The sequence below is a fragment of the Garra rufa genome, chromosome 13 (genome assembly GCF_049309525.1).
Source record: "Garra rufa chromosome 13, GarRuf1.0, whole genome shotgun sequence".
NCBI lineage: Eukaryota > Metazoa > Chordata > Actinopteri > Cypriniformes > Cyprinidae > Garra > Garra rufa.
The window spans coordinates 15271608-15290647 of NC_133373.1; the positions used below are offsets into that span (position 1 = coordinate 15271608).

The following is a 19040-nucleotide window of genomic DNA, read 5'->3' on the forward strand; positions in this document are numbered from 1 at the left end:
ATCTTTAGAATTAAAGATTAAAATGTTGGTATTGAACATATTTCATATTTCACAACTGTCTTTGCACACTTTTAAGTGTTAAGCAACCACTGTCAAGTGCAAAGAACTAAAAAAGCATCATTATCTAGGTCTTGCAAATATAAAAGTTTACTGACATTGATGGCACTAAAACTATACACACTTTGCTGCTGATAAACTTCACCCCAGCCACATTTTGCAACTTTGATTACAGCATACAATAATTATCACTATGCTGATGTATCGTTATGAGAAAATATTGCGTGCAGACTTACCTTCAGACCAGTTTGTGATGTGATGTGAAGTGACAGCTGAGAGACTTGCAATCTCAACTATATAGAGACAGAGTCATATTCCACATCCTTCCTGTTCACGTGATGACGACACAGGTCTGCGAAACAGAAATTACCCAGAACAAAAGTGCTATACAAGGCCACAAAAGCAGTTTGATTCTGTCTAAGCATCTTTAAAGAGAAAGTGGAAAGCTGCACAATTAAAAAATTACAATCCAGATTATGATTACTGAAGTAGCACAGAACTTCATTTAGATTTTCTAACATGCTTATTTATTTATATTATTGAAATGCATACAATATGAGTATGCACATCTTAATCAGTATTTTACAACATATTTTTTAAAACATATTTTACCATTCAAAAAGTTTTATGAAAAAAAGACTAAGTATGAAAGAGGGGGGGGGGGGGGGTCTAGGCCAAACATCCAGGGTAAAGTTTTAATTAATTAATTTTGAATATTCATATTTGAAGGTTTTAAATATTAATATTTAAAAAAACAACAACTTCACTGTTAACTTTGCTTAAAATACAGTAATAAAAGATTAAAAAACTTTCAGCCTTTTAATAAGACTTTTTTATTTTAATCAATTTAATTTATTTTAAGATGGTTATAGTATGTTACAAAGGTGAGTACACCAATCACATTTCAGCAACCATTTTAGTATATCTTCTCAAGGGACAATACTATAGAAATGAAACTTGGATATATTTTAGAGTAGTAAATGGGCAGCTTGTATAGCAGCAGATTTATTGTCCCCTGAAAATGACTTAACATACAGCCATTATTGTCAAAATAGCTGGCAACAAAAGTGAGTACACCCTAAGTGAACTTGTCCAAAGTGTCAATACATTGTGTTAGCACCATTGTTATCTGGCACTGCCTTAATCATCCTGGGCATGGAATTGAACAGAGCTGCACAGGTTGTTGCTGTGATCCTCATCCACTCCTCACAGAGCTGCTGGACACATTGTGCTTCTCCACCTTATGCTTGATGATGCCCCACAGGTGCTTAATAGATTTTAGGTCTGGAGATACTTTGCCACCTTATCACCTTCACCTTAGCTTCCCTAGCAAGGCAGTTGTCATCTTGGTGGTGTGTTTGGGATCGTTATCATGTTGAAAAACTGCCATTCAGACTAGTTTCTGGAGAAAAGACATCATGTTCTGCTTCAGAATGTACAGGACATAATGAAATCCATGTTTCCCTCAATGAACTGCAGCTCCCCAGTACCAGCAGCACTCATGTAGCCCCAGACCATGATGCTACCACCACCATGCTTGACTGTAGGCAAGACACAATTTTCTTGGTACTCCTCACCAGGGAATCGCCACACATGCTGGACACCATCTGAGCCAAATAAGTTTATCTTAGTCTCATCAGACCACAGGACATGGTTCCAGTAATTCATGCTCTTGGACAGGTTGTCTTCAGCAAACTGTTTGCGGGCTTTCTTGTGAGCCAGCTTCAGAAGAGGCTTCCCTCTAGGACGACGCCTACGCAAACCGACTTGTTGCAATGCGCGGCGTATGGTCTGAGCACTGACAAGCTAACCTTTTACTTCTGCAACCTTTAAAGCAATGCTGGCAGCACTCATGCATCTGCTTTTTGAAGCCAGGTTCTGCACCTGACACACAGAACAAGTGCTTAACTTCGTTGATTTACCCTTGCAAGGCCTGTTCCGAATGGAACCCATCTTGAAAAATCTCTGTATGACCCTGACCACTGTAGTGTAACTCGGTTTCAGGGTGTTACTGAACCTCTAAAAGCCTTTTAATAGCCATTTTTGTGGAGAACATCCAGCGGTCAGTATGAGTGTGAAAGAATTGTACTTAAGGCACCTAATTTTAACTGCTCTAATACAAGATACACAACTTTGTATGGTCGTGTCAAGCAGACAAAACATAAACATGATGAATGGGACATGCAGCTTTGCATGGTTTAACAACATACTGCTTTATCCCTTAGGGTGTACTCACTTTTGTTGCCAGCTATTTTGACAATAATGGCTGTATGTTGAGTTATTTTCAGAGGACAGTAAATCTACACTGCTACACAAGCTGCACATTGACTACTCTACTACTAAAATATATCCAAGTTTCATTTCTATAGTATTGTCCCTTGAGAGGATATACTAAAAGGGTTGAAATGTGAGGGGTGTACTCACTTTTGTGAGATACGGTACTTATAAATATATTTATATTTTAATATTATAGATAGGTAGAGAGGTAGGTAGGTAGCATGTCTTTACTGTCACTTTTGACCAATTCAGAAAACTTACTAACCTACTTTTGAATGGTATATAATATATATATATATATATTGGTTTAATTTTTATAATAAATATATAGGTCCAGACACATGAAAAAAATGTCCATTATGTCACTGAACCAAACTAAAAATATAGTACATTATTGAAGAGGATCATTTTGACAGTGACAGTAAAATGTACTGAACCACAAGACACTACACAATCAACATACATATAACTCAAATATTAAATATTTAATCAAAACTGACCAACTGAGACAATCTACAGTACAATCTCTTTTCTGCTTATACATTATAATCTTTGAATAACAAAAGTAAAATACAAATGTAATAAAGAACGCTGATGCAGATTTATTGATATCAAAATTGACCTGAGAGAGTAAATCCATTAAATCTCCAGAAAATTATACACAAGTGACACAAGGTTTGCTTCTGGTGTCTGATGTTATTCTGCATTCTGGCCTGAAGGGGCAGTACAAACCACTATTATTCTGCAGCACTGTAAAATAAATCATGAATTGACATGTATAAACAGCATTTGTTATAGAACAATTTAATGAAACAATGTAAAGTAAAATACATTTTAAAAACGATTCCTGTGGAAACGGTGTCTTTCCTGTTGTTTGCACAAAAGCTCTTGATACAGTTTCTTTTTAGGATACCCTTTCTTTTTGGAACAGGCTGAAAGTCCAACCACAGTTAAATCACTAGCATATGTGTGCTGAAAAACAGTTTCTTATTTTTTTGGAAAAGCAGTACTTCAGTTACTCTAGGATTTCTGGACCGGTTTCTCGTACAGTTCGGTACTTCCCCAGATATAAATAGATCGCAGAGATCATAAAACATTTTATTTTCCCATTTCAGGAATTCAAAGACTCTCTGAACTGGTAAAGCTCAGCTGTGTTTCAATGGTAAAAAAAGAAAAAAGAAGATCCATTCCGAATGTGCTGTTTGTGGTCTGCAGAAGCAGTGAAATAAGGTCTAAGTTCACAAACGTTTCTAGAAAGTTTTGAGTGTGGTTTTGAGTTGTAACGTTTCAGCAACAGATATCCGGTCATGGTAAAAACTCAAGCCCGACAGAAGCTCAATGTCTCTGATTCGCGCAACGTGAAGCTGAACCCAATCCTGGAACCATGAGTAGTCTGAGCCATTCTGGAGAAATAAAAGATAAAACAGTTTCAATTGACATGAAATACAATTAGATGAAGTTTAGAGCGATTTTGGACTCACTTAAATAGGATATTTTTGTATGTACTTTCATATTTAGTTCTATTCCATGTTGAAAAAAAAAAACAGCATATGCTGGTTAGGTATGTTTTGAAGCATGGCAGCTAGTTTAAGATGGTCCCTAGTTGGTCATGAGCTGGTTTAATGTAGAAGTTCACTTCCAGAACAAAAATGTACAGATAATTTACTCACCCCCTTGTCATCCAAGAGGTTCATGTACTTCGGTCTTCAGTCGTAAAGAAATTGTTTTTTGACACATTTCAGGATTTCTCTCCAGTGGACTTCAATGGTGCCCCCGAGTTTGAACTTCCAAAATGCAGTTTAAATGCAGTTTATATACTTTTTAACCTCAAATGCTAATCTTGTCTAGCTCTGCATGTACACTGTGTATTCCGGTTCAAAAACAGTTAGGATAGGTCGAAAAGAAAATCCCATCTCATTTTCTCCTCCAACTTCACTGCTTTTCTTACTTTGATTTTTTTGTCTTGTTTCCAGCCAAAATATCTAAAAACTCTTAAATCAAGAAATATTTTCTAGACGATTTTTCAGAAAAAACAAGTCAAAATTAAGTGAGTGTTTTCTTAGAACAAACTAAAAAAATCAAGATAATTTTTCTTACCCCATTGGCAGATTATTTTGCTTGCTTCAAGCAAAAACACACTTAATTTTGACTTGTTTTTTTCCTGAAAACGACAATAATTTTTACTCTTCTAGAAAATTCTTATTGGATTTAAGGATTTAAATTTTTTTTGATATTTTGGCTGGAAACAAGACTAAGAAAAGCATTTCTTGCAGTGTTCTAATTTGTCCTACATCGCTGCAGAAGTACCGACCCAGTGTTTACAAAGTAAACATGCAAAAAAGATCAAACACCCTTTACAAAAAAAGGTAAAACAGCGTTGTAGGACGATTCTGAAGTTGGATTTTTTCAACTTGCCCTAACTGTCATGAACCGGAACACACAAAGTTGACGCAGAGCTAGACAAGATGAGCATTTGAGGTTAAAAAGTATAGAAATTGTTCTTTTTTTTTTTAGAAAATAACAGATCGTTTCACTAGATAAGACCCTTCTTCCTCTGCTGGGATCGTTTAGAGCCATTTGAAGCTGCATTTAAACTGCATTTTGGAAGTTTAAACGCGAGGCACCATAGAAGTCCATTATATGGAGAGAAATCCTAAAATGTTTTCCTCAAAAAACATAATTTATCTGTAAATTTTTGTTCTGGAAGTGAACTTCTCCTTTAAGCTGGTCCTAAACTGGTTTGAGCTGGTCATGTGCTGGTCCTAAGCTGGTTCTAAGCTCTTGCTCAGGACCAGCTCAAACATTGTTTTTCAACAGGGTTTTCTGTATCTGGTTGAGTATACTGTACTCACAAGCTCAAAACAATTCAATGGTTACCTAACAAGCAAATGACATCCTGTGTACAATCTTACGGGCGCTGTGGTTTAGATTAAGAATGGCTGATTACGTACATGACACGTTTCCAGATAATCAGGTCGATGAGGAAGTACGTAAGACACAGCATCTAGAGGACCATCACACTGTCTGACAGGAAGAGACGAGTTCCCACAACTTGTAAGAATCACAAAGAAATGTGTAGGGATGGGAGCACCATTCCTGAAAGCAGAAGAGAATCATCTATATGAGAAAAGAATTCAGTTTAATGATTGCTAAATACATATTGTTGCCATTGTTTGGCCAGTAGTGGGCAGTATATGCACTATCAATAGGTCTAGTTGTAAATGGTGCATTTGGCCTAATAAAACATTTTTTTTCCCTCAGAGTTGGATATTAGACTTAAGCATAAAGTCTGGTTATATCTTATTCTGGTCAAGAACTGCCATCTTCGACAGGAAAACATCTGATCAAAATATAACGTGACCAACCACAGTTTGTTTTGATATTAAAAGTGGCATTTAAGGAAAATCAAATCTCTATTCAGCAAGGATGCATTAAATTGATCAATAACTATGTTATAACTTTATACTGTATCTATTTCAGATATTTCATATGAATATTGTTTTTTGAACTTTCTATTCATCAATGAATCCCACAAAAATATTAACAGTCCTTAAACCGCAAATCAGCATATGAGGATGATTTTTGAAGGATCATGTGACACTGAAGACTAGAGTAATGATGCTGAAAATTCTGCTTTACATCATAGGAATAAATTACATTTTAAAATATATTAAAGTAGAAAACAGCTGGTTTAAATTGTAATAATATTTCACAATATTACTGTTCTACTGAATTTCTGTTTGTGGCAGTATTCTGTTTAGCCAATAGATTTTTCACAAACTCTACTGGCACTGGTTAATTTTGCAAACTTACGGGGTTCCCTTGTTCATAAAGTCATAGTTTCCATCAAAGTCGCTGTCAAATATTGGTCCGCTCACAACATTGACTCCATTCAGCTCTTTAGAATACTTCACAACCAGAACATTGTGAAAGTGATTCCAGATATCTGTCACAAAGACATCAGACATAAACAAAAGTGACACTGTGATCAGACATGAAAGATCTAACAGCCACAGAAACACAGCAGGGTTATTATTGTTAACTAAAACTAAAACTATATATATGTATATAGGCAACATCCAATTTTCATCTAAATTTGATACACAAATGATTAAAAAATGTTTATTAGACACAATTAAAAAATAATAATAATATTAAAAATAGCATTCCGCAAAACACAAATTACTACAAGTCTAACCAAAAACAGAAAATACTACAAAAAAAAGGAAAAAACTATTAAAAAATTAAATAGAAAATCTTTAGTAGTTTATCAATGATACTAAAATAACACTGAGACACACAGTATGGGAGAGGTTTATGCAACAAGAAATCATATGATAACACCAAATCATATCTAAAACACTGATAACAACATTACAAACATAATCACAATGTTAGTGCTGTCCATAATTCTGTTTATGCATAATTACTATATAAATACACGCAATGATTAATTTGCACCATGCTGAAGTTAGAAACCTATCAAGATTATTAAGTGACTACTAAACAACTAAACTAAACAAATTGTTGCAAGACGGCCACAAAAGAATCCTAATGAACAGTGCTGTTTTGGAATCTCATGATTAATATGCCTATGATTAATGCACAAACAGTACACTTGTGTAATCAAGTCTATAACCGATAACAGATAAATGTGTTATGAAATGCTGGTGCACCCAAAGTACAAACCACAAACATGTTCATATTCAGATTATCACTCTCTAGATGCACCAAAGCACAGATGAATGATTTCTAATGGAATGCAGATAGTTAATGTTCTACAGGCATGTCATTTGGTGAAGTTAGTTTGGGAAATGAAGTGTGTAATTTTTCCTTTGATCTAAATACTTGCACAACACAGAATGAAAGGAGTGTTTACCATACACAGCTGTTGCAAATCACTGATGAGTCTCTGAGATTAAAGCAAAACATCAGTTAATTTGGTTCACATGTTTTGAATGGCATATTGCGCAACTGATAAATCAAATTTGCCTTGTTCTTTTGACATAGCTATAAGAAGACTTTGTACCATTACAACTTCCTGCTTCAGTTTCATAGCTTAAAACTTCCTCCTCTTCATAGACAAAGCATTTTTTAGTCAAAATCCAAAAAGGCTTGTTTTGGTCTGAGGTGCGAGGTGACATTACCTGGGCACAAACATTCGCACAAACACTGCCTCCAGAGCAAGGCATCGACGAATAGTCATCTTCTCACCATAGGCCCCGCCACCAGAGGCGTTCAGTCGCTTAACGGCTGATACTTTGAAGCGGTACTAGATCTGACTGCAGCTGAATTACAAACTGTGAATTTCATAATGTTTTGTCTGGAAATTACAGTTTTCAAAACACTCACATGCAATAGTGAGGGGGCATTGATACTTTTTCCTATGGAATGATGATATGTGGCTTTTGACGTCAATTACAGAAGGTTTAAACGCTCACCGACACTCCAGAAGGAAAAACCATTAAGCATTAAGAGCCAGGGGGTGAAAACTTTTAGAATTTGAAGATCAGGGTAAATTTAACTTATTTTGTCTTCTGGGAAACATGTAACGGTCTTCTGTAACCTCTGAAGGGCAGTACTAAATGAAAAAATATGACATTTTGGCAAAATAAGAAAAATGTACTCATCTCCATTCTGTTCAAAAGTTTTCATACCCCGGCTCTTAGTGCATCGTTTTTCCTTTCTGGAGCATCGGTGAGCATTTGAATCTTCTGTAATAGTTGCATATGAGTCCCTCAGTTATCCTCAGTATCCTCAAACTCTTACAGTCATTGTTGGAAAGGGTTCAAATACACAAAGTGCTGGAAAACCAAAGAATTTGTGGAACCTGTAGGATTTTTCTGAAGAACAGCAGGCAGTTTAATTGTTCAGGACAAACAAGGGACTCATAGACAATCACTAAACAGCTGTGGATCATTCAAGTAAAAACAGTATTAAGAATCAAGGGGATGTAAACTTTTGAACGGGGTCATTTTAATAAATTCAACTATTATTTTCTCTTGTGGACAATATGTGAACATCTTTTATGTGAAGTATCTTATTCAGGTCAGTACTTGATAAACAATACCATGCATTTTGTATGATCCCTCTTATTTTGGTAAAATAATTAACATTTTGCAGATTCTGAAAGGGGGATGTAAACCTTTGACCTCAACTGTATTAACAAAAAACATTAATAAAACAGAACAGCCTTAAAGAAACAAATGAAAAATATGATTGTATAATGAACACCACGTATATGAAATACAACTTTATGTTTGTGTACAGTTCCACTGTACACAAAAAACAGCATCTCTGTCATCTCTGTCCCTGTTCTCTCATCAAACCCATTTTTGTCTCACTCTGATAACAGAGGAATGCAATTACACAGAGAAAACTGCAGTTCTTTGGATGCTCTGTTAAAAATTCCTAGGTGTTTTTTGGCAGGTCAAGCGCTCCTGCGGGACTGCAGGCTGGCCTCAATTCAGCTGTGATCAACTGATTCTAATTATATGGCAGCTGGGGAGCATTTACCTTTAAAAGTACAGCTTTTTTAAAAGTCTCATTTAATTTGAATGTGTTTCTAGCAGTTTAGTAGGGTGGTACGTTTGACAGCACTGTAGATCATGGTTCACACCCATGCCTATGTTGTAAATTGCAAATTTTCGACCGTAAATATATCAAAACTTAATTTTTGATTAGTAATATGCATTGCTAAGAACTTCAGATTCCAGATTTTCAATTAGTTCAATTAGTATCTCGGCCAAATTGTCCTATCCTAACATACCATACATGTATAAATCTCATTTTGTGACACTTATGACTGGTTTTGTGTTCCAGTGTCACATTTGCTTAAAAGTGAATGTTTATCATCAGTGTAAACCATGGGTGTCATCATGTTGGGGCAAAGTCTTATTATGTTCTGGATTTTTGCGTTACTTTTTCTGACTTCTAGTGTCATTCCATTACACTTTTCCAAACAGAAAGTTGTAAATTCTGACTTTATGAGCTGCAATGCAGAATTACAGCCTTTTGAGGAAAACAGGCAACATGTGGATGGCATGTGGAACCCATTCAGATTTCAAAGTTCAACATTTTGTAATGATTATTTACAATGGCAGTCCAGATCCACACTTTTTTTGGTATTGTTGACGTCAAAGGTTGTGCATCTAATCAAACTAAATAGTATTTATGCACAAATAGAACAAATAAATAGTTTCCCAGCGCTACAAGTTCTTACAGTTCAACCAAACCTAGAGGTAACTGCGTGTAGAGTATAGACTTGGAAATTCATTCCAGCATGCATTTAACTTTTTATTTACTTTCCAAGTATACAAGTAAACATAAAATCGTTTAGAAATATTCATATTGGCAGTCAGAAGAAAGGCATCATGCAGTTCTTGCCAGGACAAACATGCAAGTATGTTAAACATGCAAACTGCAATTGAACATGACATTACACAATAAATCACAAAAAGTGCAAATGAGAAACAGATCACAGTTGTCAGGTATTCTTTCACTGCAGTTTGAATGTGTGTCGTTATAAGCTGAATGCAAAACACGGCTTACCTTTGAAAGCAGGAAACATGGGCACCATGTTGCTTGTAATTAAGGAGTCTGGCTCACTTCCTGTAGGACTGAAGTCTGAGAAAGACAAGGAGCATTTAAAAAAGCTGTCACACAAAACAAAACAAAAACAGATACAGTAAACAGCTCTTTTATTACACAGATCTCTGGATACTTTGATTGACAGTGTTGTATAATGACTTCTAAACGGTACACTGCTGTTAACAAATGTGTATAAAAGTGACAAAACAATTATATCGGTACAATATCAGTATATCGGTTCATATAATGTTGTTCACTTGAACTTTATACATAAAAGAATCCTGCAGACTGCAGCACAGCAGTTTTCAAATGTGATAATAAGAAGGAAATGTTTCTTGAGCAGCAAATCAGCATAGAATGATTTCTGTAGGATCAAGTGACACTGAAGACAGCTGTAATGATGCTGAAAATCCAGCTTTGTTCACAGAAAAAAAATTACATTTTTAAAATATACAGTGCTGTGAAAAAGTGTTTGCCCCATTCCTGATTTTTTATTTTTTTGCATGTTTGTCACACTTTAATGTTACAGATCATCAAACTAATTTAAAATTTAATCAAAGATAACACAAGTTAACACAACATGCAGTTTTTAAATGAAGTTTTTATTTTATTTTATTTTTTTATGAAGGGACCCACATGGCCCTGTGTGAAAAAGTGTTTTTCATTCAGGAACAAATGAGAAAGAAAGTAATTGAGATCTATCAGTCTGGAAAAGGTTATAAAGCCATTTCTAAAGCTTTGGGACTCCAGCGAACCGCAGTGAGAGCTATTATCCACAAACGGCGAAAAACATGGAACAGTGGTGAACCTTCCCAGGAGTGGTCGGCCGACCAAAATTACACAAAAGATCACAAAAGACCCCACAACAACATCTAAAGAACTGCAGGCCTCTCTTGCCTCAGTTAAGGTCGGTCTTCATGACTCCACTATAAGAAAGAGACTGGGCAAAAATGGCCTGCATGGCAGAGTTCCAAGAAGAAAACCGCTGCTGAGCAAAAAGAACATAAAGGCTCGTCTCAGTTTTGACAGAAAACTTCTTGATGATCCCCAAGACTTTTGGGGAAATACTCTGTGGACTCACAAGACAAAAGTTGAACTTTTTGGAAGGTGTGTGTCCCATTACATGTGGCGTAAAAGTAACACAGCATTTCAGAAAAAGAACATCATACCAACAGTAAAATATGGTGGTAGTAGTGTGATGGTCTGGGGCTGTGTTGCTGCTTCTGGACCTGGAAGACTTGCAGTGATAAATGGAACCATGAATTCTGCTGTCTACCAAAAAATCCTGAAGGACAATGTCCAGCCATCTGTTCGTGACCTCAAGCTGAAGCGAACTTGGGTTCTGCAGCAGGACAAAGATTCAAAATGCACCAGCAAATCCACCTCTGAATGGCTGAAGAAAAACAAAATGAAGACTTTGGAGTGGCCTAGTCAAACTCCTGACCTGAATCCTATTGAGATGCTGTGGCATGACCTCAAAAAGGCGGTTCATGCTCGAAAACCCTCCAATGTGGCTGAATTACAACAATTCTGCCAAGACGAGTGGGACAAAATTCCTGCACAGCGCTGTAACAGACTCATTGCAAGTTATCGCAAACGCTTTATTGCAGTTGTGGCTGCTAAGGGTGGCCCAACCAGTTAAGTTTAGAGGGCAAACACTTTTTCACACAGGGCCATGTGGGTTTGGATTTTGTTTTCCCTTCATAATTAAAAACTTCATTCAAAAACTGCATGTTGTGTTTACTTGTGTTACCTTTGATTAATATTTAAATTTGTTTGATGATCTGAAACATTACAGTGTGACAAAAATGCAAAAAACTAAAGAATCAGGAACGGGGCAAACACTTTTTCACACCACTGTATTAAAATATAAAGCAGGTATTTCAAACTGTAATAATATTTCACAATATTTCTGATTTTACTGCATTTTCAATCACATTAATGCAGCCTTGGTGAGCATTAGAGACTTGTTTCAAAAACATGGCAACATTTTACCATCATCAAACTTTTGAACAGTATATTTCCCAATTGTTAATGGCAACACATAACATATTTGCTTACCATATTATAAGCCACTGTGGGCTTGTTTTTCATATAAATTGTTTTAAATATATTTATATCTATGGGTTTATTTCTAGAATGTACAGTCGTGGCCAAAAGTTTTGAGAATTACATAAATATTGGAAATTGGAAAAGTTGCGGCTTAAGTTTTTATAATAGCAATTTGCATATACTCCAGAATGTTATGAAGAGTGATCAGATGAATTGCATAGTCCTTCTTTGCCAAGAAAATTAACTTAATCCCCCCAAAAAAACTTTCCACTGCATTGTTAAGAAGGCTTCAGGGCATCCAAGAAAGTCCAGCAAGCGCCAGGATCGTCTCCTAAAGAGGATTCAGCTGTGAGATCGGAGTGCCACCAGTGCAGAGCTTGCTCAGGAATGGCAGCAGGCAGGTGTGAGCGCATCTGCACGCACAGTGAGGCCAAGACTTTTGGAAGATGGCCTGGTGTCAAGAAGGGCAGCAAAGAAGCCACTTCTCTCCAAAAAAAAAACATCAGGGACAGATTGATCTTCTGCAAAAAGTATGGCGAATGGACTGCTGAGAACTGGGGCAAAGTCATATTCTCCGATGAAGCCTCTTTCTGATTGTTTGGGGCATCTGGAAAAAGGCACTGTGCCATAAGGTACCATAAGGTAAACTAAGTAGCTCGGGGACCAAAACGTTGATATTTTGGGTCCATGGCCTGGAAACTCCCCAAATCTTAAAACTTGTGGTCAATCCTCAAGAGGCGGGTGGACAAAAAAACCCCCACTAATTCTGACAAACTCCAAGAAGTGATTATGAAAGAATGGGTTGCTATCAGTCAGGATTTGGCCCAGAAGTTGATTGAGAGCATGCCCAGTCAAATTGCAGAGGTCCTGAAAAAGAATTGTCAACACTGCAAATACTGACTCTTTGCATAAATGTCATGTAATTGTCAATAAAAGCCTTTGAAACGTATGAAGTGCTTGTAATTATATTTCAGTACATCACAGAAACAACTGAAACAAAGATCTAAAAGCAGCTGAGCAGCAAACTTTGTGAAAACTAATATTTGTGTCATTCTCAAAACTTTTGGCCACGACTGTACATGTAAAAACGTACTCATTTGCTAACATGACTCATAGCTCTAAATTAACTCTAGGACCTTTTCCCAAAACTAAAAGAGGGAAAAAGTTAAATGAATTGTGAGTTTTGTGTAAATTTCTTAAAGTAAATACAGATATCCTGTTGAACTCACTAGGCGGATGCAGAAGCCCAAAGGTCAGAGTGGAATTGTTCTTATAGAATGAGCAGGACTGTCTCGCGCTGGCCTGCACACGTACATCTGCACGCACACATGTGTCTGCTGAGGGCTGGACGCTCACCTTTGTTTGACAAAGAGAAGAAAGAAAATCAATGCTTAGTGATAAAAAAACACTCATCAAGTGTAGGACACAAATCCCGGTAGGCTTGTTACAAACAAAATGTCCTCAGAGATTTCCTACATTTACATCGGAACTGTCTTTTCAGCTTTTAGAGAAAGGTCAGTTGATTTTTGTTTAAGAAACATGTCTCAAGTCTTGATTTAATAGTACTTAAAATACATGCTTCACAATCTGGCTTTCAAACCCTCTGGAATGGGATGATTTGATATAGTCATGATATGAAGTCATGATGTTTAGTTCTTGAAGTTACTCCCACACAAAACGTAAAACAAGATCAGGCCTGAAGCCTGAAAAACAGATGTGGTCACATCTGTCATTTCACAATCTCAGGTTGTGGCTTGTTTAGTGTAAGGATATCGTTTACTTCATTTAGTTGACATTAAAAAAGGAAATTCTATCATCATCATCTTTTTACTGTGACATCATGTTTTCAAATGGAAATTTTTAGTTAAATTAAATTGAATTGAATTAAATGTAATTTTATTTTATTATTTTAAGGAATATCCGGCCATTTCTGGAAGACAGGCGCCATTATAAAAATCGAAACCATTCATTGCAATGAATTCAGAAATTGTAACCATTTTTCATTAATAGTACTCTTGTTAACTTTTAAGAAATTAAATTTCAGGGTGTTCCCCACACAAGGTTATCTTTTTGTGTCTGAAAACTTGGAAAATAGTGCACAAGATATTCCGGATTATATTTGGCTGTCATGTATTCACAGTTGAAAATGAAACTAATAAGACAAAACAACATCAAACTACTGAAGATAGCAGCAACAACAGATGCTGATATTGGTGTTGATGGGGTCTATAGTCGATCATATCTTTGAAAAATAACACAATGTTCATCATTCATGTGAATAAGCACCAACTTGCCTCAGATTTCTGGATTTGTCTGCAATCTATATTAAATCAGGGCTAAAATTGTGTAATGTGTGGCCATCAAACGAGATACCCATAACTTAAAACAACTTAAAAGGGGCATAAGATGACTATTTTCCAGAAGTTGGTATGATTCTTTAAGGTCTTCATGAAAAATTGTTTGGTTAAAATTCCTCAATGGTTTCTTTACTAATACTGGACAGCTTGTCAGAGGTCGTGGGTGGGGAGTATGACGTATACTGCTGTATACTGCTCAGAAAATGGATTTTTATCATTGTAGGGTGGATGTGTCCACACACTTAGCAAATAATGGGGGCCTGTGCCCCAGTAGAGCTTTAGGTCTAGCAACTCCCCTGGTAGCCACCTATGTCTCCTCTAAACTATCTTCTGAAATTATAATTCCTAAGGAAATTCCAGTACACTTTAAATGTCTTTTTGTCAGAGTCAGCTTTCACGCAAATAAACCGCTAACCATAGGTAATATCAACAGACCTCCAAATTCCCCCATAGAGTCAATACACTGCATAGGAACCACGATTAAATCAGTGGCCAACTCAAATGAGATGATTATCCTTGGAGATTTTAATATTAATTGGTTGGATCGCTCATCTCTAAAGGACAAACACTTTTTTGAAAGCTTAAACCTGACTCAACTAATTAGCCAACCTACTCGAATTGACCACAGATCCAAATCTCTATTAGATTGGATTCTGGTCACTCACACTCATAGAATTAATGATTCAGGAGTTTTACCCGATTGTTTTAGTGGTCATTCCATGGTGTTCTGTCACTTCTGTGTGTGGAAAATTGGACTACCTTGCTTACCTCCAAAGGTTATTAGGGTAAGACAGAGCACATATTTTAACCCGGAGTCTTTTATACAAGACCTGCTGGATATAAATTGGAATAGGCTCCACCTTATTCCGTTTATTGAAGATGCTTGGCACTTTTTCCACACTGAAGTCCTAAAAGTCATTGATAAACATGCCCCTTGGATTTCAGTAAGGGTTAAGGGTCATCATTTACCATGGGTGAATTCTGACTTAATACATTTATTTAAACAAAGAGACAAGGCGTGGGGAAAGTACAGACATTCAAAGGACTCAGCAGATGGGGCTGTTTACAAACAACTTAGAAACATGTGTACAACTAAAACAAGAAATGCCAAATCAAATTATTACAAAAATTTGTTATCTAATAACTTCAGTAATCCTAAGAAGTTTTGGAAAAATATATTTCTGAATTAAAGCAATTTCTGAATTAAAGTCTGGTAATGGTACTAACCCTGATGGCCTTGAGATCAAGTTTATTAAGCTTGCATCTCATGTACTGGCATTTCCTTTATCAGATTTATTTAACCTATCATTATCAACCTGTGTGGTCCCATCAATGTGGAAGTCTGCCAGAGTAACACCAATATATAAGGGGGGCAATGCTTTTGATCCTAACAACTACAGACCAATTTCTATCATCAGTAGTGTAGCAAAAGTATTCGAAAAAATAATATTTAAACAATTATTCAAATATGTTAATGATTTTGCTATTTTGTCACCTAACCAATCTGGTTTCAGGCCAAATTTTTCTACATCCACTGCTCTTCTGAAATTTACAAATGACGTTTCATCTGCCATTGACAATAATAGGTCGACTGGCGCAATATTTATAGAGCTCTCTAAGGCCTTGATATGGTCAACCACTATCTGCTTCTTGACAAATTACAAGCAATAGGCCTCTCTAAAGACTCTCTTCTTTGGTTCAACTCTTATCTCCACTGTAGACGTCAGCGTGTTTGTTTATATGGTTGTACATCTCAGTCTGTGATAATGGAGAAAGGTGTCCCCCAAGGTTCTTCCCTCGGGCCTCTTCTTTTTTCTTTATTTATAAATGATCTTCCACAAATCTGCTCAGACTGTAGTATTCATTTGTATGCTGATGATACAGTGATATCCTCATCTAATGTCCTGGTCTCTAAGATTCAATCCTCACTACAATCTAACTTTAATGCTATTCAATGTTGGTTCCAGTCCAACCACTTACTACTAAATAAGAAAAAGTCATATAGCATGCTGTTCGCTACCAGATCAGCCTCCTTGAACCAAAGTAATAACCTTTTGCTCAAATTCTTAGACGATACTCCACTTGAACAAGTCGATGAATTTAAATATCTGGGCCTCTGGCTTGACTCACAGCTTTCCTTCAGGTGTCATATTAATTCTGTTGTGGAAAAGATTAATTATAACCTACGAATACTGTATCGCTCTATTAATGTTTCACTCAACCTATTAGGTTGAGAATTGTGTCACAGTTAATATTTCCTTTATTAGACTATGCAGATGTTGTCTACCAAAACATCTCAGAATCAAACTTGAAACCTCTAACTGTTGTTTTCAATAATATTTGTAGATTTGTCCTGAGATGTCCTTTCACTACTCACCACTGTGTATTGTATGACTCACTGAACTTATTATCACCAGAAGCCAGAAGACAGTATCATTGGTACCAGGTTCTTTTTAAATGCGTGCACTATGATTATCCTTCTTATCTGAAGGAATATTTAATTCCATATAGACCTAGTGAGTATCATACTGAGTATCCCTCTTTCACTGTGCCAAACATCTCCAAAGAGTCCGGTAGACATACCTTTAAATTTAAAGCCCCTTCAGACTGGAATAGCCTGCCTGGGTCTCTAAGATCTATCACTTCCTTGTATTCCTTTAAAACATCACTTCTCACCTACTTGCAAGCAAAGTATTGCTGTAAATGTTTTCCTCATGTGTGACCGGACTTATCTATTTATTTATTACTTTATCATTATTTGTGTGTATATGTTAGTATGGGTGTAGATGTGTGTATGTATATTATGTGAGTATGTGTATACATATGTGTATGGGCTAAATGTTGTCATGCCTCCTATAGTAATACTTTTTGTTTTTTCTTGTTTACATGTATTTGTTCTCAATAATGAGTATGTGGGGCGGTTGAGGCGGGATGAGGGAGAGTTTGAGCGAGTGTGAATGTACATGTGTTGCATTGTTTCTGTTCTATGTCTCGAGGACCCCCTCGAAAACGAGATGTGTCATTTCAAGGGGTTATCCTCCTAACATCAATAAATAAATAAATAAATTACTAAATAAACAATAACATGCATTTTGTATGATCCCTCTTATTTTGGTAAAATAATTACCATTTTGCAGATTCTGAAAGAGGGGTTGTAAACGTTTGACCTCGACTGTATATATTCGATATACTTTTAGTATTAATTTATGTTCATCATATGGAAAACAGTGTCCAGCACATTCTTCAAAAACTCTTTTTTTTGTATTGCGTGAGATAGGGCTGCACGATTAATCGCGCAATGTTGTGAGGCGCGTCTAGACAATGAAGCCGGTACTTTGATTAGTAGTAAATCTCCATCACGTGTGTTCAGCTGGAACGGCAATTAATACACAGAGATGTAAATCACTGACAAGCTACGCCAAATCGCTCTCAAAATCGCAATCGAGCTTCATTGACTAAACGCACCTCACAACATCGTGCGATTAATCGTGCAGCCCTAGCGTGAGAGAAGGCAAGTAGTACAGATTTGTGAAAATATAAGGCTGAAAAAATATTCAAAGACTTTTCTTTTTTGGATGAACACTAGGTTAATTGACAAAAATTACAATAGCAATTAAAACACAAACTGCATGAGGCTGAGAAAACACTTGATGAGCAACTGCAGTTTGTCACAGTCTGGTTGTGTGGAGTGTCAGCGAGTGTGATGAGGATGCTAGAAACTGTGATTTACTCAGCGGTCGGCCCGCATAATGAGCAGCACATGCTGAACGGTGGAAATTGAGGCTGTCTGTCATATTTTCTGACCTCACAGAGCATCACCATTAAACCCTCTGTACATGTCACCTTCCTTTTTTAAACCATCAATACAAATTTCCCTGTAGTTGAAGATAGCAAAATACTAATGAAATAAAAGGCCACTTAAGTATGCGTACTGTAAAGAGAATAAACATTCATGACTATGTTTCTTCACACACTTAAGTACACTTTTAAAAACTTAAAGGTTTTACAATAAAGTGCATTTTAAATCGTTTTGAAGAGGACCTATTTCTGCAAAAATCGCTTTTATAAGGTGTTTGATCACAGTTGTGTGGCCGCAGTGTTTGAAAACAACCAGCCTATTTTTTTTATAATCCCAATAAATCATAAACAGCCTCTCTGATCAAGCAATTCCAGATTTCTCCCTACATTGACGCCATTGTGGGGAGAAAGCCCACCCATTTGTGATGATCACTGCCCTATTAGCATAAACACAGTCCTAAGTGAGAAGCAGCAGTCCGCCATTACTGTTTTCTTGCTGTAGCTGCAGACAATGTCATTTGTTTTCCAAAATGCCTTTCTGAAAGAGCTACTTGCCACTCTGTAAGGCTAATGTCGTGAAAGCTACCTGCTTTCCTGTTTTCACTGATGCTGCCTTCATGTGTTACCAGAATGATTGTAAATAGGAATGTGGTAGTTAAAAACTGCATATAAAAGGAGCATAAAGTCGACCGCTTGAATTTGTCCAGCTCGTAATAAATGGGACTGAGAGTTTATGACATTGTCAGTTCATGAGATTGTCCTAATTTGTTTTTCCTGGCTCTTGAAAAGAGATGTTCCTATACCCTTTTTCCCTTCACGATACTGATTTCGATACTTGGGCTCGGGGTATCGGCCGATACTGAGTACTGATCCGATACCTGGATGTGTTTTTTGTATAGAGCTGTAGAT

The 19040-nt window shown here is 36.5% G+C and overlaps 1 protein-coding gene across 1 annotated transcript in view; it reads right to left on the reverse strand.

The window, feature by feature from the left end:
- Positions 1 to 2798: 2798 nt before the first annotated feature.
- Positions 2799 to 19040, reverse strand: part of LOC141348628 (venom phosphodiesterase CdcPDE-like) — a 62887-nt gene continuing 46645 nt past the window's right edge. Inside the window, exons 21-25 of the mRNA XM_073852897.1 lie at positions 13206 to 13332; positions 9886 to 9960; positions 6148 to 6280; positions 5286 to 5430; positions 2799 to 3737 (exon numbers count right to left, since the gene is read on the reverse strand). Of these exons, the coding sequence (XP_073708998.1) occupies positions 3585 to 3737; positions 5286 to 5430; positions 6148 to 6280; positions 9886 to 9960; positions 13206 to 13332 (633 nt within the window). The 3' untranslated portion in view covers positions 2799 to 3584. The remainder of the gene's footprint in view (positions 3738 to 5285; positions 5431 to 6147; positions 6281 to 9885; positions 9961 to 13205; positions 13333 to 19040) is intronic.